Source organism: Nanorana parkeri, unplaced genomic scaffold (genome assembly GCF_000935625.1).
Source record: "Nanorana parkeri isolate BGI_ZX_2015 unplaced genomic scaffold, ASM93562v1 scaffold937, whole genome shotgun sequence".
Taxonomy (NCBI): domain Eukaryota; kingdom Metazoa; phylum Chordata; class Amphibia; order Anura; family Dicroglossidae; genus Nanorana; species Nanorana parkeri.
Genome location: NW_017307205.1, coordinates 448,895 through 475,427, shown reverse-complemented (window position 1 = coordinate 475,427; position 26,533 = coordinate 448,895). Strand labels below are relative to the sequence as shown.

The following is a 26,533-nucleotide window of genomic DNA, read 5'->3' as shown; positions in this document are numbered from 1 at the left end:
GAAGGTAAAAAAAAAAACATAGCGCAAGCTTCGGCGCTTTGTATCGGGTCATTTTGACAAGTACAAGTACTTGTCAAAATGCCCTGTATCGGGCCCAATTCCGATGCTAGCATCGGTATCGGGCCATCCCTACTATACAGTGCATCATTAGGGTTGCTGGCTGCAAGAACTTGAAGACTCCTGATGACAGCAGAGAAGAAGATGGCAGAGCAGGACTGGGTGAGCAGCAGAAGATCTCTCCGGAGCACTGATGGATTTGCTTTGAAGTTCCTTTTTAAAGAATCCCTGGCATTACTGCTTACTCTGTAAAAAAAAATGTCGATATCCAGTTTGTAATCTCCCCCCACATATTGGGGGGTATTCTTTGAAACAGGAGCAGCAGACAGTTTTCTTTTGGCAACCAATGAGCTTCTATCCTAAGTTTGTTCAGTTATGCTTTAAAAATGAAAGAGAAGCTTATTGGTTGCCATGGGCAACTGCTCCACATTATTCTGTTTTGCTTCTGTTTTTATGAATTCCACCCCCATTATGTCCTCTGGCAGCTATTTAAAATGAGTGCAAAAAGATGAATCTCTCTCTGTGTGCAGGCTTTTGCCAAAGCAGCCTTTCCCCAAGCTTTACTTAAAGTGTTCATGCTTTGTGCAAATTTTGGCCATTTTTTTTTTTTTAAGCAACCGGACAAAATTCAGTGTGTGCTGCTGTCCGTACCCTTTCGGCCAGCATCCCCCGATCACCTGATCGAAGGAACTGGACGAAAAATCTTAGTACAATCAGAACTGGGAGCCAATGCGCTGCCAACTCTGTCAGAATACAATGCATACAGCGGGATAACTCGATGATCGACACACTCCTAAGAAGAATCTGCTCGTTTTTTCCGTTCAGCCTTGGGGTCGAACGAAGAAAATAGTGCAGTGTCTGCCCAGCTTAACACTGTTTGATGCCAATACACAAATACAACTGTTTCCATATGCTTAAAAAGAATTCCTGGAACTCCAGACAGTGACTCTGCCTTGGCTGAGATGATATGTTCAGTATGGTACAGGCAGGAGGAAGCAGTGTACAGCTGAGGGGGGGCGGGTGAGGGGGGGGTGCTCTTACTAGAGAGCCTATCTATTTTCTCTGAATAAACCCCAGGCATGCAGTGACATACACAGTTGAAATACATTTATGTGAACTGTTCAGTCTCTTAAAAGATTCATGTGCAACCAATATTGTGTTCAGGCAACATGGCATAGCTAAAATAGCTGTTATGCTAAATAGCAGAGAGCATAGCCAAATTCTCATTTAACACTGCAGCAGCACAGTATGGTCAGCCTAAAGAAGATTGTACTATCAAACTGTAATTGTAAATATAGGGACTGATGGACATTGATCTTAGTATTCTGCAAGCTTTGGGTAATATATCCGTTCTATATACATACTAAAAGGGAAAAAACGGTCTTCTCTAAATAGATTTTGCATTGCTATGTAGGTTGCTTTAGATTGTTCTTCTGCATGATAAAAAAATAAAACATAAGCAACTCTTTAAAGTTTAAGAATCTTTTGCTTGCTTTAATCTATCACCTTGTGTTTTCTAAGGCCTGGGACGGAGGCTATGCTGAAATCATAAAAGAAAACAAACTCTTTGAACATTATTATCAAGAACTGAAGATTGTGCCTGAAGGTGAATGGGAGCAGTTTATGTCTGCTCTCAGGGAACCTCTCCCAGCCACGATACGAATTACCGGATACAAAAGGTACATGCAGCTGTTTATGTGCATAGCAGAATTATTGAAATAAAAGAAGGAAAGGGAACGGCAGTGTAAGATCCTTTTAAAGGTTTTATCAAACAAAAACTTGGTTCAGTTCCCCTCTAAACAGGTATATGAGCGAGACACTTTTTGGAGGAGTTGTGTTATGTGAATAGATGGTTTGTTGTTTTTAGTGAGGTACTACCGGCGCATGAAGCTCGCAAATGGTTCTAACCCCCATTTATACATAAAGTATGGAGAAGAAATTAGGTTTTTAAACATTAGCACACGTTCATAAGCTTATATACATTAAATTGATAAGATTCATGCATATATATCTTATAAATAAAAATATTTGCCACTGAGGTTTAAGGAAACCCCATCATCTAAACCCCTTATGCCCAATCTGCTGCCTTTTCGCACTTATGCGGCCCTCCGGGCCCCTGAAGACAATAGTCTGTCTTTACGGGCCCTCCGGGCCCCTGAAGACAATAGTCTGTCTTTACTGTAGCTAGGTGTTTACTCAATTTAATGAAGCATATAAATATTCTTTAGTCTGGCTTCTAGTAGTTAAGTGTCTTGGATTATTTATTTCACACTATCTTCTTCTTCCTGTGTTCCTTTTTTTTTTTTTTCTCCTCCTTGGATCTTGTATAATGGATTTTGCTGTGAGAAATTAATGTTTATAAATCTAAAAGCACTGATTTGTAACAGGGCAGTAATAGCAGCAACCTCTCGCAGTGGCCTGTAATGGTTTTTTTCAGATCTGTGATTGTCTTCTGAAATGTGTCTCAAGTTTAGTCTCTTAGGGCTTGTTCATATTGAATACGGTGCGTTCCAGAGTGGTAGCTGCTGGAACACACTGCGATCCCTCACGGAACTTCCCCCTGCTTTCTCGGATGGGAGGAGGCGTGGCGGTGCATTGAATTCAATGTCACCGTTTCCCGGCCCCCCCTCCCTACCCGCAGTGTGATCGGTCGCGTTGCAAAACTTTGTCTGCGTTCCGTTCCACTGCAAACGCAAAAAAATAGAGCAAGCCCTATTTTTTGCATTTGCTGTGGAACGAACACAGTCAAAGTTTTGCCTCGTGTCCGATCACACTGCGGGGGGCGTGGAAGCGGTGCCATTGAATTCAATGACCTGCCACGCCCCACAACGCAGGGGGAAGTTTTGTGAGGCATTTCGGTGCGTTCCAGCAGCTACCGCTCTTCGGTGTGAACAAGCCCTAAAGCATATCACCAGTCTCTAGCAACTCCTACAGCAAGTTAGCAATCTTTGAGAAGCTCTTGTAGCATGCCTTTAATCTTTGTCCAGGGATCCAGACTTCATTGTCTTCTGTTCATGAAGGAGCTACACAGGCCATGTGCATTGAAACAGGTGGCTTGATTTTTAAAACGTGTCCTGAAGTAACTAAATTAGGAGCCCTAGAAGTGATGCCCTAACCGTGGGTCTTGCACATACAAGCTGTGACCTCAATACTGCATAGACTCGCATGTTGCAATTGACCAGCCACATTTCCACTTCATCCATTTGAGATTTTATAATCTAATGATTGTGTAGAAGAGTATTTTTTTTTTTCTTATACGTGGGTTGACCTGATCTGGCTGTTAATTGGCCTGTATATGAATAGCTTCACCTTAAAGGAGAACTATGGGGTTAAGGCTTTTCCCCATAGTTCTCCTTAGGGTAACGGGAGGACACAAACTAGTGTCCTCCCGTCACCCTAAGCTCAGTATACCGTGAGCCGCAGCCGGGATCCGCCCAGCTGCGTGAGTGACAGCTGGCTCTGCCTATCTAGAGGCAGAGCCAGCTGTACCCGCCCCCTCCCTGTCCGATCCGCCAGTCAGCGATGGCGGATCGGAGAGGGGTGGGGGTGGAATCCAGCCCTTCCCCCTGTCACGGCAGAGAGCCGTGACAGGATCGAGAGGTGAGCGAACGGCGGTATGTGTTCGCTCCCCTACCGATCTACTGAGCCGAACTGTGACAGTCTCATTGTCACAAGTCGGCTACAACTATGAGGTGAGTGAAAAGCACTCACCTCATAGTTCTCCTTTAACTTTTATTAAATCATAGCCATGGGTTTCCTGGGAATTATATAGTTGAGAGCTAAACTTTAATGATTTTAACTTTGATATGCTGTATTTTTTATTTTATTTTTTCTAGCCATGCCAAAGAAATTTTGCACTGTTTGAAGGAAAAGTACTTCAAGGAGCTGCAAGACATTGAAGTAGATGGTCAGAAGATAGAGGCTCCCCAACCGCTGAACTGGTAAACTATTCACTGTCATGAAAAAGAAGCCATTTACAACCTAATACATTTTTTTTTTTCTGTTTTAAGTGTATTGCAGGCCTTTCACTTAAATTGGCTACTTACAAACACAGTTGTCACAGTGCAATGAGGTATGAACTGGATGGTTTCTTACAATAGAGTACAAAGCACCTGCACTGGAATGCGCCACAAGCACCTACTGTACGTTGCAGTGTGCTTTGTACAATTTTCCGTATGTTAAGGGGTAGAGAGAAGGTAGGAAGCACGGGCCACCAGAGAGGAAAGTAAATTATCTCTTTTGCAGGGAACTGTTTTGGCCAAATTTTGAAGACAACAGTCATTTCCCCAGTCATCTTCCAGGACAGCCATCGAGATATAGGCTCCGCCTGCCTGCAACAGGAAACACATCAACCACATTAAATAAATAGACTCCTCCTTCCATCCCAAGTCAGTTTTTTTGTGTTTCCGTCGGCTACACAGGGACATCGTAGTGTTTGTTATTTTAAGGGCTCATGTTTGTTTGCCTTAGGGCTGAGCCTTACCCTGCTATGCATTGGGACCTACTCCAGGGTTACCTGCTGCAGTGCATACAGGGATTCCCTATCGGCCCCCACCCGATTCTTGGCCAAGGTTCCCTTCCGTCACTCAGGGAAGGCAACCATCCTCCTGCACGTGAGTAGGCGCCAGATGGTGCCCCCCCCCGGGTGTACAGCAGTGGCAAGGTGTGATGACCTGGAGTGTGCGGAGCCCCTGTTGTGGACATCAGTCGGGCAACAACAGGGGCAGCATGGAGGTACAGGGAGGCTGAGGAGCCCAGAGTCCCAGATGCCTCAGCAGCATATCGGGCACTTACCGCTCGGTAGGGGGAGCGGTGGCAGTCGGCGGCAGCGTGGGGGTGTTGGTCCTCGCACGGAGCGCTGCACCGTTTCTTGGGCTCATGCTGGTATTCCCTGCTTGGGGGATGAAGGCCGTGGATGTGGCGGGTGACGTCACTGGGGTGCGCCGGCGCCACACTTCGTGCGCACCGCGTCGTCGATGACGCGCTTCCGGTGCGCCACTTCCGGTTTCGTCCTCAGCCTCGCCGGTTCCGGTTTCGTCCTCAGCCGGTTTCGTCCTCCGGGGACGTCAGGAGAGGGCCGATAGCGTCGTCATGCAGTGAGTTGCAGTAATGCCCACAGATGCCGGACAGGGTGCTGCTGCTCCAGATCTGGGAGAGCATGGCACGGGCGCTAAGGTAGGCGAGTTTTTTATGGAAATTCTCCCCTTGCCTTTACCCGCTTGCATTGGGGGCCTGTTCACAGGGCAAGCTCTGGAGACTTGTCAGCAGGTGGGGGGTTTGGCCACCGGCAGGGGCCGCCCCTAGGCTGTAATTGGTCTTTAGTTTTTTGTGCCTAGCGTCCTTCTCCTGCAGGTGGCGATATTACCCTACAGTACATGATCTCCGATCTGTTCCCTGTGTCCTTCAATGAACGGAGAGAAAAGGATTTTACGGTGAGTACCAAAATCCTATTTTTTAATGCAGCACACCCTAACACAGCTCATTCGTGGATCTTTACCCCCTTTAACTCAAAATCACATCGGCATACAGATCTGCATGCTGATCTAAAATAATCTCACATTCATTAGCTAAACAAGCATATTTTTACTTTACTTAGAATTTTTTTCCACTTTGGCACAAATGAGGTAATCGTACCCAAGCATTGCATCCTGAGAAGATTACATCAGCAGAGCATCGCTGGGAATTCTCATCTGTAATCTCATGCAATCTCAGGGAAAGGTTTTTTTTTCTCCCCTGAGATGATGTACATAGTCACCTGTCCTAGTCAGGAGTTCCAGGAAGTAAAGGGAGATCTAGTAACCTGCTCTTAGTTAAATGGCCACTGTCGGAAGACTGGAGAAGAAAATGAAAATGAGGTATGCAAATAATAAAATGCCTGAAACTATCTAGAAGTATCTGTAGATTGGCAATAGTGAACATTTCCAAAGGTGCCTTTTGTTGTTTTGAGGATATGGGTAACGTTCATCTTTATACTTGTAGTTGACGATAAGCTGATTTATAATATGTATGTAAAATACAATATTCTGTGCTTATTAGTAAGCAACGATGCTTGTTGGCACTATGGTAAGCATCTTTTAACAGTCACAGGTTCTATAACCAAAAGGAATATAGCAAAATGATTACACGAGTACTAATCGACTGTTTCTACTTAATTACATGTAGTGTTTTCATATACCTGAATTCCAGGCATTTAGGTTTTAAATGTGTATATCCTCAGGTGTGCCATTGCACACAATGCACCTGAACATCAGGCTCCCTATCCAATTGTTCTCCCTTGGTTGGGGGAAATTTCTCTCAGCTGGTGGTAATTTAAAGATGCAGTACATTTGCACACAGTCAGAAAATGTGCATTTGCACCTGTTCTTTATCTTGGTCGTTCTACAGTCGGATAGGTAAATACAAAGCACAGAAACATATTTGTATTGTATTTTACCAGCCAGAATGTTTGCTCAGCCCCTCTTCTTAACTAAATACCTTGGAGGGTAACACCACTGTTCATTACTGTTTTTTTGCTTCCTGTATCACAACAGTGGTATGTCTTTTTTTTTTTTTTTTAATACAATGAGGGTTATTTTTAATGTAACTGTAGATTGTAGATCTAAATCTTCTGGTGCATTAGAGTGGAACTCAAGATGGGTCAAAATCAAATTATTGAATATAGAAGCTGAAATGAATAAAACATTTTTTATGCCTGCAATATTTTTTTACATTTGGGCTGTCCCCCACTTGATATACAAGGCCTCGCTTCAGTGCGGACAAATTTGAGGACGCCTGTGAAAAATCATCATAGTTGTCACTTCCAGTGTCTCTGGTTTTATGAAATCAGGGCAGCATGCTTTCTAGGCTGTGTGTGATGCTCATTGGAGGCACATCTCCAAAAGATGATGCTGCTTGCTGGTCTGCATCCTCTATACCCACAATCCTCCTGAGTGCATGACAGGAGGGTTGGGAGATTAAGTCCAGCCAAAGCTTACACATCACATAATTATGACTTGTAAGATTTAAAACAGTCTTCCCTTCTGGCAGGCATCTTTTCAGAGTAACAGCTTTTGCTATCACGTGTGATTCCTTTTCCAAAACGATAATGAAGAAAAAAAAAACCAATGACTTGTCGTCTGGATTATAAAGCTATTATTGGCAAATTATAAGGCCAAGGAGATAATTAATCCAACCCTGATAGTTTACTTCTTGAGGCCTACTTCTTGAGGCCTATTACATTTAACCTTATGGGCTTTTCCCCCCTTTATTTTTAGGTACCCTGATGAGCTTGCCTGGCACACAAACCTGAGCAGGAAGATAATCCGCAAGTCACCAGACCTGGAGAAATTTCACCAATTTCTAATCAGTGAGACTGAGTCGGTGAGTAACTTTAAGTGGTGTATTATACCCATTTGTCTTGTGAAATTCTGTGTATGTTCTTTCTGTGCAAATGGAGGTAAAAAACAATGTTATTAGTATAATTTCATACCAAGTTGACTGTAATATTAAGAAAATACCACAATATGGAGCTGAGGAGCCTCCATTCGCACAGAACAAGCGTACATGCAGTTTTGCAGGGCAAATGGTTCTACAAATGTTTTATAAATACATCCTTAAGGTAAATGTGTGATGGTTTGATATTTCGTCTGAAGAAATTTGGATTGAACATTTCAAGGTGTGTGGCGAGTGGGGTTTTTTTTTTTTTTCATGCATTCTGAAAAATTAAAGCTTTAAAAAATTAGTAAAACTACAATGTTTGTGCTGGTTTAAGATTGTCCTACTACAAAAGTTGCAAAGATAAGGGAGCAAGGAGTACACAGCCCAGAAGTCCTAGTGTTCAGAAAGAATTACGTTTTTTTTTTTAGCTTTCAAAAATTTTCCTTCAAATATTATATGCTAAAAACCAAAGTGTTTTTGTATCAACAGATTTCACTGGGTTGTGAATGCAGTTTGAGCTGTTGTGTGTAAGCATGCAAAGCTCTGCGTTCCCTAGTCTACAAGCATTCTTTCTCTGATCATTTGAGGTAGACAAGGAAATGCTCTTGTAAAGGGAAGCAACGAAGAGTTATACTCTCGGGGCACATTACAGGAAGAAAAAGGAAATTGCATCTAGAACAGATATCACCAGAACTAGTGCCCCATTTGATATCTTTGCCAACATCTAAAGCTAGCCATACAAGTATAGATTATCTGCAGATTTTCTATGGTCAGATGGAAAAAGTGCAACAGATTCCTCCATCTAAGCTAAACTGTGTGGATGGAGGAATCTCCCCCTGGGCCAAGCTTCAGTATCTTGCTTGTTGGCCCCGCTGGCTCTCAAAATACCTGAACAATCCAATCGAATTGTTCAGGTATTTGACAGCCAGCTGGGAAGACTAGTACGTTTGGTGACCTGACCGTTCTCTGTTGTAGCAAAGGAAACTAGCAAAACAGTCATGTCACCCTCCTTCCCCAGTCTGTGAAAGAACTGCAACATACTGATAATCTTTGCTCTCTCCTCTAGTGAGCATTTTATATTGTGCATTCAGGGCACTTGGTTGCCCTGTCCCAGGTTTATCGCTGGTGGTCAGATTAAGAGTGGCTGACTGACTTTAGGCTAATTCAGTTATTTTCACTAGTCACATTTTAAAATACCTTTTAAGTTGTATTAAGACCTGAGAATCCCAGTGCTCCAACCAAGCTCACAGCAGTTTACAATGCCATAATGGGGCTATACATAAGATAATCTGTGTGTGTAACTGATAAAGTGTTTATGTAATCCTTTTTTGTATTTTCAGGGTAACATAAGTCGGCAAGAGGCAGTCAGTATGATTCCTCCTGTTCTTCTGAATGTCCAGCCACATCACAAAGTATGTGTTACACTTCAAAGCGTGTGTGTGTTGAACTTATGGTTCTTTATGGAATCCTCGTTATCTTTTTTTTAATTTTAATTTCTAATTCTTGATTTTCATCATAGATCTTGGATATGTGTGCTGCTCCAGGATCTAAAACAAAGCAACTTATAGAAATGTTACATGCGGACATGGATGTTCCATTTCCAGGTATTCCACTTGCCCTGAGAGTTGCCAAAGGGGCTGTGGGTTCTGTGTTCTTACATGGGGGAGTCAATCACATGGAAGATTCCTTGTGTGTAACCATTTTGTTTTAGAAATATTTGCTGTGAATATTCCTAATTGGGTTCATACTAAACGTGTGTGTGGAGAGAGCGATATGTGTATATATACATACACACACACACATAATCTGCAATTTGAAAAACCAACATCTTACAGGTCTTCAGTTGGCTGCTTTGCTAAATAGTACCAGTTGCATACCAGTATCGCCTACAGTTTTGAAAACACTTCTTCAGAATGTCAGACTGGGAGATGTCCTTTTCAAAGAAACTTTTAAATCTGAAACTGGAAAAAAATATTACAATTAATGTGAGGACACAGACAATAGATGGTGGGTGACTAGAAAGGAGTGTTATGGATAAACGAGTCTAAGTTTGAATAAAGGAGGAGACCATAAGTGAAACTAAAGCTGCCCATACACTATATGATCAATTTCCCCATCAGCGCTAAACGGAATACCCTTTCAAAATACATGAACAATAACTTCAGCTAATTGGCTTCTGTCAGATTGATTTTCAGCCAGTTCAACAGGAAGCAGACAAAATTTGATCAGTGTATGGCCAGCTTTAGGCCCCTATTAATAATGAGTGAATACTGCTCTGCACTGCCTGCATTTTATTCATAAAATGCAAAGCAGAATACAAAGCCTGTGGTGTCCTAGATAGTGTTGTCTGCATAGTACTGTGACAGGTTTTCCCCTGCTCCTAGAACTCCAACCCCCTTCCCCATCTTTATTAAAATGAATGGGGCTTTACTTGCTTTATAGCCCCAAAGCAAGGGACCCTGAAAGCACATTTATAAACCACACACTGTGCTCTATAAGGATGGGTTCACACCCAGACAACTGCTTTTGTGATGCACGTTTTTATGTGCATAAATCAAATCGTGCCTTTTTGTGAGCAGATTGTAGCTCGTTAATGAGCAAACGTGAGTAAAAACGCACATTTTCAACAGTCTATAGGGCCAAAATGAGCTGTAATATGCCAAAAGATATGCTAGAGGAGTGCCGGATGTGTACTGTAAAGCATGAAGGGGAAATGCATGAGCCTGCTCTGTTTCTGGGAAGGAGTGAGTGTTATATAAAGGGCAATAAATAAAGCATAAAGTTTACTACTCGACACAGCTGTCATATCATCTTTTGCTTTAAGCACTTAATGTCTACAAATGCATTAGAACAATAATGCAAAGAATACTAAATTATGAAAACCCTATTCAGTGAAGGTACAAGGTGAAACATGCACTGTCCTAAATGGACTAGCCGACACAATTACCAGATCCTAACTGTAACAACATCTACAACTTTGTCAGTGTGTTAACTATAAAAATGGGATTATAAATGGATAGATAATATATTTTTGCTCAATTTAATACTACCTTGGTGTGTAAAAAAAAGCATTGGTTGATTTTGAAAACATTAATTGTGTGTGATTTCAAACTTTTGAATGTTTATTATAAATGTGAAAAGAATATACATAATGTTGATGATTTTCTCTGCATTAAAGTTTCTATGCTTCTATTTTCATACAAAAAATGGTGGTGATTTGCGGATTCTCTTTGGAAGATGAACTAGGTGAGCATTTTGAAAATGTTCCAATCACCTTGGTTGTAAGTTTCAGTAGTGTGTTATTAAGCTGGCTTCAGAGAGAATGATGGGAGGAAGCAATGCTCTGCGGTGAGCTGTAGATGGGATTTTGGTTGCTTACTCTATCTGTTAGCCAAGGTGCAAACTTGGTTGTAAGTTTCAGTAGTGTGTTATTAAGCTGGCTTCAGAGGATGATGGGAGGAAGCAATGCTCTCATAAAGTAGCAGAGACCATGTGATCTTGCCATATTTCTTGGAATGCCTGTGAAGGTTCTCATTCATCCAGGTCATGGTATATCTGTTAAATAAGTCAAGGCAACTGGACTTGCTGTATTTTTCTGTTGTATTCATGTGGATTGGAGTGACATTCACCATATTTATTCCCAGAAAAAAAATGTTTTTGTACAAGTCATTCTGAATTGAGAAAGCTGGTTGGATGACCAGTAAAGCGTCTTCAAGAAAAATACAGCAAGTCCAGTTGCCTAGACTTATTTCTTACAGATATTTCTTGGAATGTTTTTTTTTTCTTTGTTTTTTTTGCCAGTTTTATGATAAGAATAATACCTAAAATGTTTTTGTTTTTTTTAAAGTTTATTTGAAAAGCGAATTCTAGAAATATATCTGCATTATAATTAATAATTGCTGCTGGCTAACTTTTTTTTTATCTTCACTATTAGAGGGCTTTGTCATTGCTAATGATGTGGACAACAAGCGTTGCTATCTGTTAGTTCATCAAGCTAAGAGGCTGAACAGTCCCTGTGTTATGGTGGTGAACCATGATGCATCAAGCATTCCCCGTCTCCTGGTTGAAAATAATGGTGCTAAAGAAGTGCTGTACTATGACCGGATACTTTGTGATGTACCGTGCAGGTAAGTCGAGACATTTTATTCTTCGAAATATCTAAAATAAGCTGGATTTATGTTAATAAAATTAGGGGTGAGTATACAAAATATTAGGGATGCACCGAAATTTCGGCAGCCAAAAATGGCACTTTGGGCAAAATATTGGTGGTCGTGCTTCCCAAGCACCCCATCACTTAAGTTGTTTTGACTTTCTGGAATCAAATTCTTCAATTCCTTGGTGAACTCAGGGTTCACATCTTGCTCCCTTGAGGCTGGTGTGTTCTAATCGATCCAAGACTTCCCTGGTAAGTCCTTGTTAGTGAGGTTAGCTGTCTGACCATACACTCTCTTTTGACAAGGAAGGAGTTAATGTGTGATCTGGGGGGTGTATAAGGCTTCAGGGCCTTTCCTTTTAGGCCCGGTTCACACCTGGGCATTTTGTAGCGCTTTCGAACGCTCTGCAAAACGCTCAAACACCGAAATCCCTTTATTTCCTATGGGTATGGTTCACACCTGGGCGTATTACAGGCCGTATGAATGCGCTACAAAACGTCCTACTCCCAAAGAAGTACAGCGGTAAATACGCGCGACAAACGCGCATATTCAATACGCCTAGGTGTGAACCCAGCCTTAGACTGGCTGGTCTTTTCCCCAGGACATGTATATTTATTTTTTAGATTGCAACAAAAAATCTGCGCTTTTGGAAAGTAAACTAAAAGTCAAATAGTGATCCTAAAGCTGCTATGAAAAGTGTAAAGTGAAAGTGTAAAGTGTTGTCACAGCGCTAAAGGTTTGAGATAAATATAAAAATATGTGAATATATATGGATCAAAACATGAGTGACAACCCTGTGTATAAGTCTTCAAAAAAACCTACCAATATGAATATAAAGTACCAAAAAACAGGTGTCCATAAAGGACTGAAAAAGTGCTGATGTGCAAACAATCAAAAGGAAAGCTACATTCCTCAATAAGATAAGTGAATAAATGTAACAGGATATCACACTATAAAAACCATAAAACTAAGTATATCAAAGTGAACTATAAAAAGTATAAAGTGAACTATATACACTTTGAGATCCTGCCAGGGCAGGCAGGATCTCATCTGTGTAGTAGCTCCGTGCAGGTTGGGCAGTGCAGAGACATCCTGATAAAGAAAAAAGTTGTTTTTGGGGGGGGTTTTTTGTACTTACTTTTCAAGTCCTTTTTGAAGTCCTCTGAGGTACACAGGTCCAAACCTTCTGTGTTTATGTTCATGCTCTTCATACTGCTTTACCACAAAAGGAAGGCATGCTGGGGAGTAATTGTATGGAGGCTGGCTTACAATTTTTCTGTTTGCCAGTGTGCAATGCTCCTGTAGGTGGCAGTATAACCTGGTTGTATCTGAATGCCTATGTTGCTCAATGGAAAATGATTTAATAAAATCCCATATCAGTAGCAACTTTTGCATACTTTATATGTATATACAATACTAGAGCATAATAACAATCACGTGGCGCAATTTGCGGTTGCTTCCAGTCCTAGTTGTATTGCTCTTTATTGTGGAACATGTTCTGGGTTCAGTTTGTTAGATCTCTGGCAGTTTCCTTTATATTATCTGCCTTTTGCCTAAGGGAGCCACTGCATGAATCGATCTATATGTCATCTTTATCTCTCTATCATCTCTTAAGTTTAGAGCTTCTGATGTACACTGTGCAAAATATATAGTTTGCTGCTTTTCAAGTGTATCTATGCCTAAACCCTTTTTTGTTTTTTTATTAACCCCTTCATGACTGAGGTCCTTTTTTCAATTTTTGCACCCATGTTATATTCCACATTTTAGGCCTGAAAATGACGTAAAACCCCCCAACATTATATATTTTCTGAATGCCAAGACCCTATAGAATAAAATGGTGGTAGTTGAAAATTTTTATGTTGCGCAATATTAGCGCAACTCCTTATTAAACCCCAAAATTTAGTGACAAATTTAATTAAATGCCCCAAAACACAACAAATTACCCATTTTTTAAAATGAAATAAAAAAGATGAGGTTACAACGAGTAAAACGATACCCAACATGCCCAGTTTACAGATTGCGTGCGACCGTGAAACGGCGATGGGCGGCCCCTTCTTCGGGACGCAGAAGCGATCTGGCGACAGGTAAGTCGCCAGGATCGCTTCTGTTGTAAAGCCGACAGTCGGCTCTACAAGTTTAAACAGAGTCCCGGCGGCAAAAGTCGCCGGGAGTCTGTTTAAACAGCCCCGATGCTGGCGACGTACACTGTACGTCGTCAGTCACGAAGGGGTTAATGGACTGCAGAAGGTTTGGGACTCTGTTCCTTTTTACTGCAGCCTGAAGTTCCATTGGAGAGATTCTTTCAATTACTGTGTAGTGAATCGGTTATCCCAAAAGTGAGAGGAAATCTCTAATGACGACCACAGGTTAAAAAAAAGAAAAAGCAAACCAAAAACATTTTTAAGTTGAGCAGAGGAATACAAGAACCCTTTTTCAGTGTTTTTTTCATTTCCCTATTGCAGATTTTCCCTCACTTGTCTGGTTAGGCCACCATTCACAAGAGAAACGCTCGGTCCATACAGATCTGTGCTGCGTGCACGGTCTCTCCCAGGAAGGACAGGTGCTGCGTGATTTTACCCAGCAGCCTGTTCTCTATGGGAGTACGTGGCCATATGCCGCCCTACCCTCACCCGCCCTGCAAGCGGGTGTCTGTACCCGTACGCTGACAGGATGGATCCTGTCTGCAGACGTGCAGGGCGTGTGAGCGTAGGGCGGTGTACGGCTGCGTAGTGCCATCGAGAAGGACCGGCCTTTCATCCCCACCTCCAATCGCTATCTAAATCCTGCTGCCTTCACCTTCCAAAATACACCCCTTCCTCACCAGTGAAACCACAAAATTACTCCTTCACTCCCTTGTTATATCTCGTCTTGACTATTGCAACTCCCTCCTCATTGGCTTACCTCTACACAGGCTATACCCCTTCAGTCTATCATGAATGCTGCTGACTCATCCACCTAAGCAACCGTTCAGTGTCTGCAACCCCCCTCTGCCAATCCCTCCACTGGCTTCCAATAGCCCAAAAGATACAATTCTAAATATCAACGACTTACAAAGCCATCCACAACTCTGCCACTGGCTATATCTCAAACCTTGTCTCAAAGTATCACCCTAACCGTACCCTCCACTCTTCCAAAGACCTCCTGCTTTCCAGCTCCATCAACTCCTCCCATGCTCGCCTCCAGGACTTCTCTAGAGTCTCTCCCATTCTCTGGAACTCTTTACCCCCAACCTGTCCGACTATCTCCCACTCTGACTGCCTTTGGGCGATTCCTTCAGACTCCTCTCTTCAGGGAAGCCTATCCCACCCCAAACTGACCACTCAACCATGCTGTTCTCACACAATTCTTCCCCAAACAGCTACCTTCTCATGTATCACTTGCCCCTCCCTTTTAAATTGTAAGCCCTAGTGGGCATGGCCCTCCTTTCCATATTGTAATGTCTTCCTTATGTTGTAAAGCACCGTGCAACTGTTGGCGCTATTTAAATCCTGTATAATAATGTTTTGTTGCAGTGGTGATGGCACTTTGAGAAAGAATATAGATGTTTGGAAAAAGTGGACAACATTAAACAGTTTGCAGTTGCATGGGTAAGAATAAGATTTGAGATTAGTAGGCTTTTTATTTATTTTTTTAAAAATTCCTGCTATAGGAATTGTTGATCTGTTACTGATTGTGTGTATATTTATGCATGTACGTTATGTGATGGCTCGACTATATAATGTTTTTTACCATTTTTGTTTTTTTGTGTTTAAACCTAAGCTTACGTTTAACATAGACTACAGTGATCACATCGACCAAATTGTACATGCTATATCAGTTTTTTTCTTTTTGAATGTTTTAGGGCAAGAAATTCTGTAGCATATTTTATGTACAGATATGGTTGTAGCTAACCCATAAGAATATTTTAAGGGCCGATTTCAAATCATGGGTGGCGGTAACAATTCTATCTCTGTGGTGCAGCATCATCTTAAATGACACCACAATGCACTGATGTGAACTATCTGTAGCAAAACACTACAAGTACAAATGTATTTGAAGGGGATTTCTGCACATAACTATATATTTTTTTTGTATTTTACTATCCTCAGGTTAGATATTGTTTTTTATTTGTGGTTTTCACTATTGTACATTGTCACCACAATGGACTTGCTGTGTGCAGAGATAAATCTTACTAGCCCTTCGTCCTTGCATTATTTAAACCAATTCACTACTCTGTCTGCTGTGGGCCAGACTGCTGCTGGTCTTGGTTCAGCTCTACCTTGCAATTTCTAGGACACTGCAGTGGAGCTGTGCCACCCTTTTCTCTAAAACTAAATAGGGTAGTGTCAAGGGTGTATACAAGTTCCCAGTCAATACCCCTAGCACTACCCATGCAGCTGGTAGACTTTGCTGCCACAGTCTAAACCGGTAAATATAGTTCCATGCCTAGCCTTAATAAACTTCCCAAGCAGTGGTGTTATGCTGAATACTGAAAAATGGCCTGGATGGGAAGGGGGTTTAACACCGCGGATGTCAACTGTTTAAATAAAACTGCTGCAAGGGAGAATTAGTGGCCGAGTTGAAGAACCAAAATCTGTCGCATAGTGGATTTTATTTTTTTTTGCCACAAATTCTATTCTAAAAATAGTGGAGTTACCGACTTGGCAATGCTACCAAGGGGCAAGGAGATAGGAAATATAGTTTCCTCTTGTTGGCAGCAAACTGATGTCGTCATTCACCCAAAATTCCTTCTTTCAGCCTAGGCACAATCCACTCAAGGACTACTTTTTAATGATAATTTTACTGATGTGTGTGTGTGTGTATATAGATAGATAGATATAGATATAGCACACTTTTACTGATGGGCCATATTAATGTTTAGGTCTGCATCATTGGCTTAGGTTTTAGCTGCTTGATGGTTTGTGTCTTTATTATCAAGTAGCTTATATTACCATTTTTCCAGTTATAGGTTTTTTTTTTTTCCTAGTTAAAGGGATAGCCCCCTCAAGGTTCAATGTTTGGTACCTTATTTCTTTGCTAATTAAGGGAGAAGGGAAGGGAGAAACACGGTACGGAAGGGAATGGAGAAGCGAGGGTGGGAATACGGTGGGGATATCTCAGGACTGAATAGATTAAAGCTTGTGCGTTTTTCTTGGGGAATTTACACCCATTTTCTATGCATGTGTGTTTCCCCTGCTCATGGTATTTAGTACACACTCCTGTTCAGCCAAGCAGCATTGCACATAGAATTTTTATAGAACTATCCTTCCCTGGTTGTGTAGGCATTCAAAAAATTCATAGATGCATACATACATTAATTGTACTGCCACTGCTGTCTTTTTAGAGTTTACGGTGATCAGTGCTGTGCATCTTGTACAATCATTTAATTATGGTCGTTAAACTTTATGCAGAGTAGATCGTGTTTTTTTTTTTTTCTAATGAAAAGCTTAAAGGATAACTATGGGTAAAGGGTTTTTCACCTTAGTTAATATCCTCCCGTGACCCTTAGGAGAACTATCGTCCTCCCGTGACCCAAAGCTCAGTATATCGCGAGTTACAGCTCGCGGTATACTGAGAGCGCCGCAGCCGGGATGGATCCCGACATTACTTTTGATCCACCCAGCTGCATGATTGACAGCTTGCTCTGTCTATCTAGAGGCCAGCTGTGCTCGCCCCCTCCCCCGTCCGTTTCGCCAGTCGGCGCTGGAGGATCAGAGCGGGGAGGGGGGAATCCCTGCAGGGAGCCGTGAGTGACAGTCACGGCTCTCTGCAGGGACATGATCGAGAAGTGAGCAAGCGACGGTATGTGTTCGCTCACTTCCCGATCTATTGAGCCGACGTGCGAGTTTCATTGTCACAAGTCGGCTTGAACTTTGAGGTTGAGTGACAATCACTCACCTCATAGTTCTCTTTTAACAGCATAGGAACAAATTAAGCTTTGACTTTTTACAATGGACAAACATATTAGGAATGTTGCCTTTTGAGTAGCTCCATAAAATGTATTTCGTTTTACCATTCTGCCATGTTTTTCTGAAAGTGAAGCCAGCATTCTTAAACGAAAAAGGAAAGTTGGTGTCTAGAAATTGTTGAGCTGCTTGCCTTATTTTTTTTCTGTATTTGGTATGTATTCTGCATCCAGGTCATGTGCACATGTAGAGCTCAGGAAGCAAAAACTTAGTCTTCTGATTTTATTTTATGTGCACATCAGACCCTTGGATAATTGGTGGTGGGGGCTGGAGTACAAATCACCACTCTGGTATTTAAATAAACCCACTGCAGGGCTCTGGTTCCAGAAAAACTTTGGTCTAATGCTTGCTTACACTGGTAAGTTTTCATTCAAATGTCCACACAAGCTCATCAGGACATTCAATAACGCCATCAGAGACTTGATGAATGTTGTTCGAAATATTTTTTTAACATTAAAATTTAGAATAAATATAGTTTCCAGAATGAAAACCATTCACTGATGGAATTTGCTTAGAGAAAAAATGTTCACCTTGCCGCTTTGTTTTTTTCATCACTATGGTCAAAAACCTTAGATAATTTGACCCCATTAAATATTACATTGTAGTGAACATTTTAAAAACCACAAAAAAAATGTTGAATGAAATTCTACTTTGTGTATGGCCAGCTTAAATTTAGCCTTATAAATTTTCCAATTCTGGTGTGTTCTCGTATGTTAAGAAGCAGACAAAGAATGTATGCATCTGAGGTCTGTTAATTGAAGAAGTAGGTTTTAAATGAGTATATTGGCAAAACTAAGTGCCAGGGGATTTTCATCAATCATTTGTGTTTGTAAAAATGCCTGTTTTTTATATACACCTTCAGCCAGTCATTCATCGTGCAGAGTTAAAGACTCTGCCATTTGATACCAAATGAATAATGCTATTCCCATTTATGCCCATCTTCCTCTATATTGTCTTGCTGTTGAAAAGTGTTAATTTATTCTTTTAACTGATGTCTGTGTAGATAAAAGAGAGGAAACATGCCGTGTTCTCGGGAGAAGAATCTTTTGAAACTGCACGCAAGTTGTTGTTAACCTTCGTTTTGCATTTTCTAGGTTACAGATTAGAATCGCTACCCGTGGTGTTGAGCAGCTGGCAGTGGGGGGAAGGATGGTGTATTCAACATGCTCACTGAATCCTATTGAAGATGAAGCTGTTATAGCCTCCCTGCTGGAGAAAAGTGAAGGCAAGGCCATGCATTCTTTCTCATCACAAACAGTGCAAGGCGCATTTAAATCACTAGACACAGAAAAACAAAATGTTCCAGAGGAACCTATTCAATTATTTCTTAAGCGAGCAAAATGCTTTACATATATTTTAGTAATCGAACAGCTTTGTTATTGCATCACTACAGACAACACACTTCCTTTTTTTACCTTTCGAGAAAACCTGTTTTTAATTGATAGGGGTGAAGCGTTGGATAATACGCTTGTATCCTTTAATAAATAATGTCCATCTTTATTTCAGAAACTACCGTATGTACAGGGGATTTTTTTCCTTTCTACTTGTACACAAATATGCCTCTTGAGACAATTTCCTCCAGGACATCAACATGCCTTAATCTCCACACCCAGCCCATACTTCTTACCCTGTGCCCAATAGCCCTGGTAGCTATTGCTGCAGGGACAAAGCTGTCATAACAGTCCTGCCTTAATCAAAGTCCAGTTCAGAATAGGGAGTTGCATGGTCAAGGCACCTGAGCTCCGAGCAGTTGTTGCAGCTATTGACCTTGCTAATTGCTGAATATTTTACATATGTGAATCTGAAAAACATTACTAGGGGAGCAGTTTTTGTACACCTTGGCTTTAGGGCTTGTTTTTATAACCTTAAAAGTGCCCTTGCGATTTACTTAAAAGGCTTTTCTAGGCTAAGTGGCATGGTGTATATGCAAATCCTGTATACGGAGTGTGGCATGTACTCACTTTCTTCACACTCATAACCGCAAGCAATCCTAACCTTGCTATGCTAGCATAATCATTCACTGGCTACCCATCAAGCCTTTGCAATGTTGTTGTATAGGCTGAATGGGTGCCTGCCTTACATGCTTTCTGCATTAAATTACTGCAAAAGTAACTGATGCATCTGGGAGATGTAGGTAGTTGCTTTGACAGGAGTCTGGTCTAATGACTTGGCGGATTGTGCAATTTTACAATTCATATATTCAATTATGTGAATCGTGGGTTACTCAGATCATGATTTTCATGTTATTGCTGGTCATAAACACACGGCGGCATACAATGGTAGTAATGAATTGGGTCTGTAGTAAATTGCTGATTGATCAATTCCCTTTTATCTGTTCAATTAGTGTGTGTGTGTGGTCTTGATCTGAGTAGCTATAAAAAAAAGACTTCTTTACTGATTTCTGGATTTGTCTGCATATTCTGTTAGGATCCCTTGAGCTTGCTGATGTCTCGTCTGAGGTTCCTGGATTGAAGTGGATGCCTGGAATCACCCACTGGAGGGTACTTTATGTTCAGTGCAGGGTTTTCTAGTATATTTAGGAAATGTTTTTAAACACCTTAATGATCTTTCTTTCCTAGGTAATGACAAAAGAAGGGAAGTGGTTTGAGAAGTGGGAAGATGTACCTACAAGTAGACATACTCAAATTCGTCCAACTATGTTTCCCCGGGAGGAAGATAAAATGAAAGTAATGAATCTACACCGTTGGTATGCAAAGTAGTCTTGATAGTTTGCAAGTAGGGGATATTAACAGCGACGAATTTGGAGAAGGGCCATTGTCCTTTTGGATACAGTTGTTGTTTTTTTTTTTTCTCTAAATGTTTACACGTCATAGTGAGTGACTGACAAGTGTTGGCAGTATTAGAGGAGTATAGTTTATGGTAGACCGACGCTATCAATCCAGGTAGTGCTGTGTGTTAATTTTTCAAATGGCAGTTTAAAGAGTTATAACAAAATATTGTATTTTGATAGCTCTGTGTGTTTTAATACATGTAATGATATTATTCGATCTTGGTTCCTTTTATGTTAAACTGGTATTTGTGTAGGGGTTCTCTCCACATTTACATGAAAACCAAGATGTGTAGTAAAAAGGACCCTGACAGGTTGAGGTGAATTACGACACTGCCAGGGGTGCTTGAGTAGTTTAGCTGCAATTTGTTTTTAATGTGAATAAAGGTAACTGCTATTAGTACTTCTGTCAGTGGTTTTAGTTTGTCCCAACCCCTGTCACTTTTGGACTGTTTACCTGCATGTCGATGTGCAAAACAAAAGTAATATGTTGAATAAGGTCAGTTCATTAAACACATACTTAATACTATTGCTGCATTTATCATTTTTCTTCCATCTGGCTAGATTTAAACTTTAAATGTTTGCTTTTAATACAAAGATTGCATGTATGAGAACAAAGATAAAATATCAGTAAAAAAAAAACAACCCCCACACAACTAAGAGTTGATGTAAAACCATTAAAATTTCCCTTTGTAAAAGCAAGACAATATATAATTCTATATATTGGGAGTCATTTTGGTTCATATAGTCTAAAACTGGTTTTATGTTTGTGTAAAGACAGCAGTGTGTCATAATCTGGTCTATTCACTCTGCAATTACTTTCTTTTTTTTTTTTTTTCTCTTCCTGTAACAGCCTGAGAATACTGCCACATCACCAGAATACTGGAGGTTTCTTTGTAGCAGTATTGATAAAGAAAGCTCCTATGCCATGGAACAAGAGACAACCCAAGGTGTGTTTGTGTGTGTTAATCGTATAATATTATGACTCTAGCGCATTGTCTATAAAAATGATTTTGGATTCCTTTTAGTAATAAGCCTTTGGTCCTCACATAATTATTTCTGTACCATTATAGCATGTAGTGGCAGGGGTGGCAAACACTGATCTAATAATCATTGGGAGTGTCTTTGCCACCACCCTATGTTACTGACTGGAATGGACTATGGGTCATGTAAGGTACTAGACTTCAAGGTGCTGACTTTGCACCAAAGCCATCCTTTTCACAATGCCTTCCACCCTATTGGAGATGGGATGCAGGAGGAGGCTGCTGTAGAGACTGTTGCTGCCTCTATAAATACTGCAGCGTGCCACTATAAGATGCAGGATTAAGCATGCTGTTGAGCTAGTGTGCGCACTGCATGATATTTGAGTAAATACTGATCCAAATGGCATCATTAAACAATCACACAATTTTGAGGAGGAGGTAAAAAAAGGGGCTAATTTAGAAAGTGAGGAGCTTGGAGAGGAAGAAACTGAGTATGTAGAATAAGAAAGTGAGGAGTTTGAGTAACATTGGTAGTTTTTGTGCAAAATATATAGGCCCCCTTTTAATTTTTGAAATACAAAATCAGGATATCCATAATATAATATAATGCGGGATACCAGTCCTTGGATATGGTGACTGTTATGTTTCAGGCTAAGAATATTTTCAGCAAGTACAGAAAATGCCGATTCATTTTACCTGAAATGCAGTGTCGTCACTTCCTGTGAGGCAAAAAGAAAACAAAACTGTCTGTTTATTGTGTAAACTGCTAGTCCAATCCATGTAATGGAGATGAACAAAGGCAGTCATTTTCTAAATCCAGACTGTATGGCATCCATGGCTGCCCCTGTAGATTCACTGGAGAAAAGAGTAGACATGAAGGGACAGAAAGTGTTATTTGCAGGATTACTTGGTGAATATAAAGAAACAAAAGAAAAATCCTTAACTAATGCTGCCACCAGGTTTAAGTACGGTTAAGCTGTAATGTAGTATATTTGTTTTTTTTTGGTTTAGATACATTTTAGGCACCATTGCAATATAACGATACCCATTTGTTCTTCATGTTACTGTTTTAGTTCTGTCAGTTTAGCTTGTGTTAGTCTGGTGCCATTTGAGATGCTGAGTGAAAGCGGAGTGTTTGCCGATGCACAGCTTCCATAAATTATTCACTTCCATGATAACATGTCTGTTAAGGTGGCCATACATCTTGCGATTATCGGACGACAATTTTCGTCCGCAGATGGAACGGTCGCACGATTTTTATACGGCGGCCCCATCCTGCCCCGATTTATCGCAAGGTTCAATTAGCCATAATTAAAGAAAAGCACCTGGACGAATTGCGGTAATCGACCGCACGTATTTTCTTTTGCACATGAGCAGTGTAGATCAAACGACTTTTGACGTACGGAAACGCCACTAACCTTGCGAAAATCGCACGATTGATCAAAGTTTTCAAACCTGCATGAAAGTCAAGTCGTACGATTGTACAATATTTGCGGTTGTACACTGCCCATACACCTTGCGATTATTGGAAGAAAACGCGCTTGCATGCGATTATCGTACTATAATCATAAGGTGTATGGGCACCTTAAGATTGAGACACAAGGTGAGAAAAGGTCTAAGTTATACTACTTCTTGAAATTCAATAAAAATCATCCTTTTATCTTTAGAGTACCCATCTACCATGTACTACTCCTTTTACCTTCTTTGACTGATCTTTTATCTATGAAAATCTGTAAACTAAGCCCCTGTCCAACTACACATATATACACATACACATATATACACATACACATATATACACATACACATACACTATATATTGTATATTCCCTTTCCTCCTAAGTCCCCTTTTCCATACTGTTCTCTAAAAAAAAAATGACTTAAAACATATCCTGTTTTCTTGCAGCTGCTGCGGAGGCCCCCTACTGTTGCGGCCATTGTGCCAGTTGTTAATGACGCTGCTGAAGATGTGACAGAAACGACAGATAAACCAGCTGTGGGAACAGAGAATGTAGAGAATGTGGACGGAAGTACCAAACCTTGCAGCAATCCTGAGACAAATTCTTCTAATAAGGACAATGTTTGCGGGTAAGGAGATATAAACACTGGTTTGCTTTGCTGTTTAACTGATTGTACTCTTATTAACCATTTTGTAATGGGTTGTATCACTTGGCAGACATACAAACAATATGTTAAAATCTTACGTGACCACTGACCCTTATGTTGAATATAAATGACTCCACACCAGTGACTCATAAAGCCCATTACCTAATTCAAATTAAAAGATAATTATCACAGAAGTCCTTAATAGGTTTGTTAATCTTCAATCTTTTAGGGATATACCGATACCGAGTATTTGGGTGAGTACTCGGCCAAATGCTCCGGATGTCTAGCCCGATACTGGAACTTCTAGTATCGGGAAGCCGGGCAGTAAGTCATTACCTGTCCCACGGCTTCCTGATTGGCCAGAAAGCCGGCTTTATGCTCCCTCGTCAACTGGTGGCAAAGGAGCACGGAGCCAGTTTGCCAGCCAATCAGGAAGCCGTGTAATAACCGGCCGCCTGGCTTCCTGATTGGCCAGAAAGCATTCCTACCAACAGGCTATCTTGATGTTGCTATTTAGGTCCAATTATGTGCTCCCAGAATTGCCACAAGCTGAGTCTCCTTTCAGGAAACATGACCACCAGTTGGTCTCAATCTACCCAATTTGGGGACAGCTGGCCATCCTCAAATGTCAGGGTAGCTTCTCCACCATCAAGTTGGAATATGACATATTTTCTGACACCTAAAAACACCCAGAGGGCAATCAAAACTGAAGCAGACAATCTGGAGCAGCTGCGCATGGCAACCAATCCGCTTCTCTCATTTTCGAATCTAAACTCAACAAACTGAACATAGAAGCCGATTGGTTGCCATGGGCAACTGCTCCAGATTTTGTCTGCTCCAGTTTTGATAAATCCCACTCTGTTTTTAATATATGATACACGGGTCTGTGTAAGTACTTCACTGTTTTTCCCCAGGCTACCCGTTGTTTGGCATCTTATTGCACTCCCCCCTAAAGATTGTGGGGATAACATCTGAGCCACCATCTCCCACACTTGCCTTGTCATTGTAGACCTTCTCGGCAAGTTGGTGCTTTGAGTATACCTTTTGTGTGTTGTCACTGCAGAAGACCTTTTTGGGGGACCCAAGGGGCTCGATGATGTGATCCTGCCAGGCACGGCTGGCTTTTCTTCGCATACTGGGCAGGGCAGCTTTCCTAGTTCCCACCCTTTTTTTTTTATCTCTCTGGTCTGCTATTTTGTAGTGGGTTTTTCTGCATTGTACCCATCATACACTTGGTGGCAGTAGGCCAATTTAAACTCGCTGAGGGATGAGTGGTAGGTGGGTTAGTTAAGTATCTGCTTGTGTTGAAGGTGGAGCAATTCCTCTCTCGCATAAACTGCTCTAGTAGATTCCTACAAATATCCTAACCATTGTATCTAACTGAGAATATCAACTCGCTCCACTCATTTCATTTACAGTGCAAATTAAATTGGTGGTTTTAGGTGCATTTTAAATAGGTTCCAATCAGCCTTCTAGTGGTTTGCATAAGCTTTCAACCCATAGTTTGTTCATTTTTTGGAGTCTTACAACCTGAAAATGCAATGGCTTTAATTAGGGTTTTACAAGACTAGCCTATAGTCTTGTACTGGTTAAAAATAAGTTTTCCAAATGATTAACACTGAGCGACACTAAAATCTCGAGTTAGATCTAAAAAATGCATTCAAGTGCCTTAACTAATAACAAAATGTATCCTATTTGTGTATCACTCAGTTGTAGAGCCTCACATCATCTCTGAATTTGTACTGACAAATGGTTACTTTTGTTCTCATGGTCCCTGTGTGTTGTAAAGTAGCTTACCCCTGTGGTGGACTACAATCTAGTGTTTACTTTTTCTGTTGAAATTGGTCTATCATGGGAGTGAGTTTGGAGTAGTGGCTGCTTTACCACACACAGGTACCATGGGGAACAAAAGTAGCCACCCTGCAGAAGGAAGGATAACGGCAGCATAAATTCAGAGATTTGATGCTCTACAACTGAGTGATGCACAAATAAGATACATTTTTGTTAATAGGGTACTTAAATGTATTTTTAAGTGAAAAAATTGTTGGAACTGTCCCGAACTCCAGCGCTCTGAAGAGGGTGTTCACACACGCACAATTCTATGTATGGGCAGGGGGGTGGAGGCGGTGTGCGGCTTCCTAATGATACGGACCAGGGTGTCCGACCTGTGTAAGCATGAAACAAAAAGGGAGGGAGGGAAGGAAGCTCCACGACCAGGGAAATTAATGGTAAGTAATCAGTAGAGGAAACCTAATTTGATCGTTGGAGAGATCCGGCTGGCTTGGCGGTGATGTGGAAACGATCGGGTGCTGTCTTTCCTGGTTTGGGTTTTGTTTCCGCCGACCCCCCACCACCCAAACCATGAAGGACCGCACTCGATCGTTTCCACATCACCGTCGAGCCAGCCGGATCTCTCCAACGATCAATTAGGTTTCCTCTACTGATTACTTACCATTTCTTTCCCTGTTTTGTGGCGCTTCCTTTCCTCCCTTTTTGTTGTATGTATTTTTAAGGTTGAACTCCTGAGTTTACTGTCCCTTTGCAGAAATTCATCCCTTTTGGCTGTGAAACCCCTAAAATACTGGTGTAGCCTATTCCCTTCTGAGGTAACTTCATGTAGCAATTAGTCTCATGTGATGTCAAAATAAAGATGCCTGTTTTTGGAAGGCTCCATGGTTTGTAAAGAAAATATATTTGCGCAAACTGTGCCATGAAGTTCAACAAAAGTTATTAAAACAAGTATTGTATATTCAATTGAGTGAAGCAAAGACTAGTTTAACCCCCTACCAAAAAAAAAAAATTCCATGTCCTACAGCACTGCTAACGGCATTGTTAACGTTCGGTATCGGATAAATTTTTCCATTTGTTGCGCACATCTAAATGCACGTAGTGAAAGGTTTACCAAAACATTTTCACACTAGTCACACCATGTTACGTGTGTTAGTACACTGCCTTGCAATTCATTGTGCATGGCATCCAAATGCAACTTCACAGTGTTGGGTGTCTATTTTTTGAGCTGTGTTGCAGCACATTGATTTTCAGTGGGCTGCCTAAAGCCGTATGCCTCAACACACAAAAACACAA

At 41.1% G+C, this 26,533-nt stretch overlaps 1 protein-coding gene across 1 annotated transcript in view; it reads left to right on the top strand.

Annotated features, from left to right (window-relative positions):
* NSUN2 (NOP2/Sun RNA methyltransferase family member 2) overlaps positions 1-26,533 on the top strand; it is a 36,788-nt gene that overhangs the window by 1,386 nt on the left and 8,869 nt on the right. The window contains exons 2-13 of the mRNA XM_018566321.1: positions 1,579-1,736; positions 3,894-3,998; positions 7,311-7,416; positions 8,814-8,885; positions 8,993-9,077; positions 11,408-11,600; positions 15,140-15,214; positions 18,667-18,797; positions 20,000-20,073; positions 20,152-20,279; positions 21,214-21,310; positions 23,250-23,431. Coding sequence (XP_018421823.1) covers positions 1,579-1,736; positions 3,894-3,998; positions 7,311-7,416; positions 8,814-8,885; positions 8,993-9,077; positions 11,408-11,600; positions 15,140-15,214; positions 18,667-18,797; positions 20,000-20,073; positions 20,152-20,279; positions 21,214-21,310; positions 23,250-23,431 — 1,406 coding nt within the window. The remainder of the gene's footprint in view (positions 1-1,578; positions 1,737-3,893; positions 3,999-7,310; positions 7,417-8,813; positions 8,886-8,992; positions 9,078-11,407; positions 11,601-15,139; positions 15,215-18,666; positions 18,798-19,999; positions 20,074-20,151; positions 20,280-21,213; positions 21,311-23,249; positions 23,432-26,533) is intronic.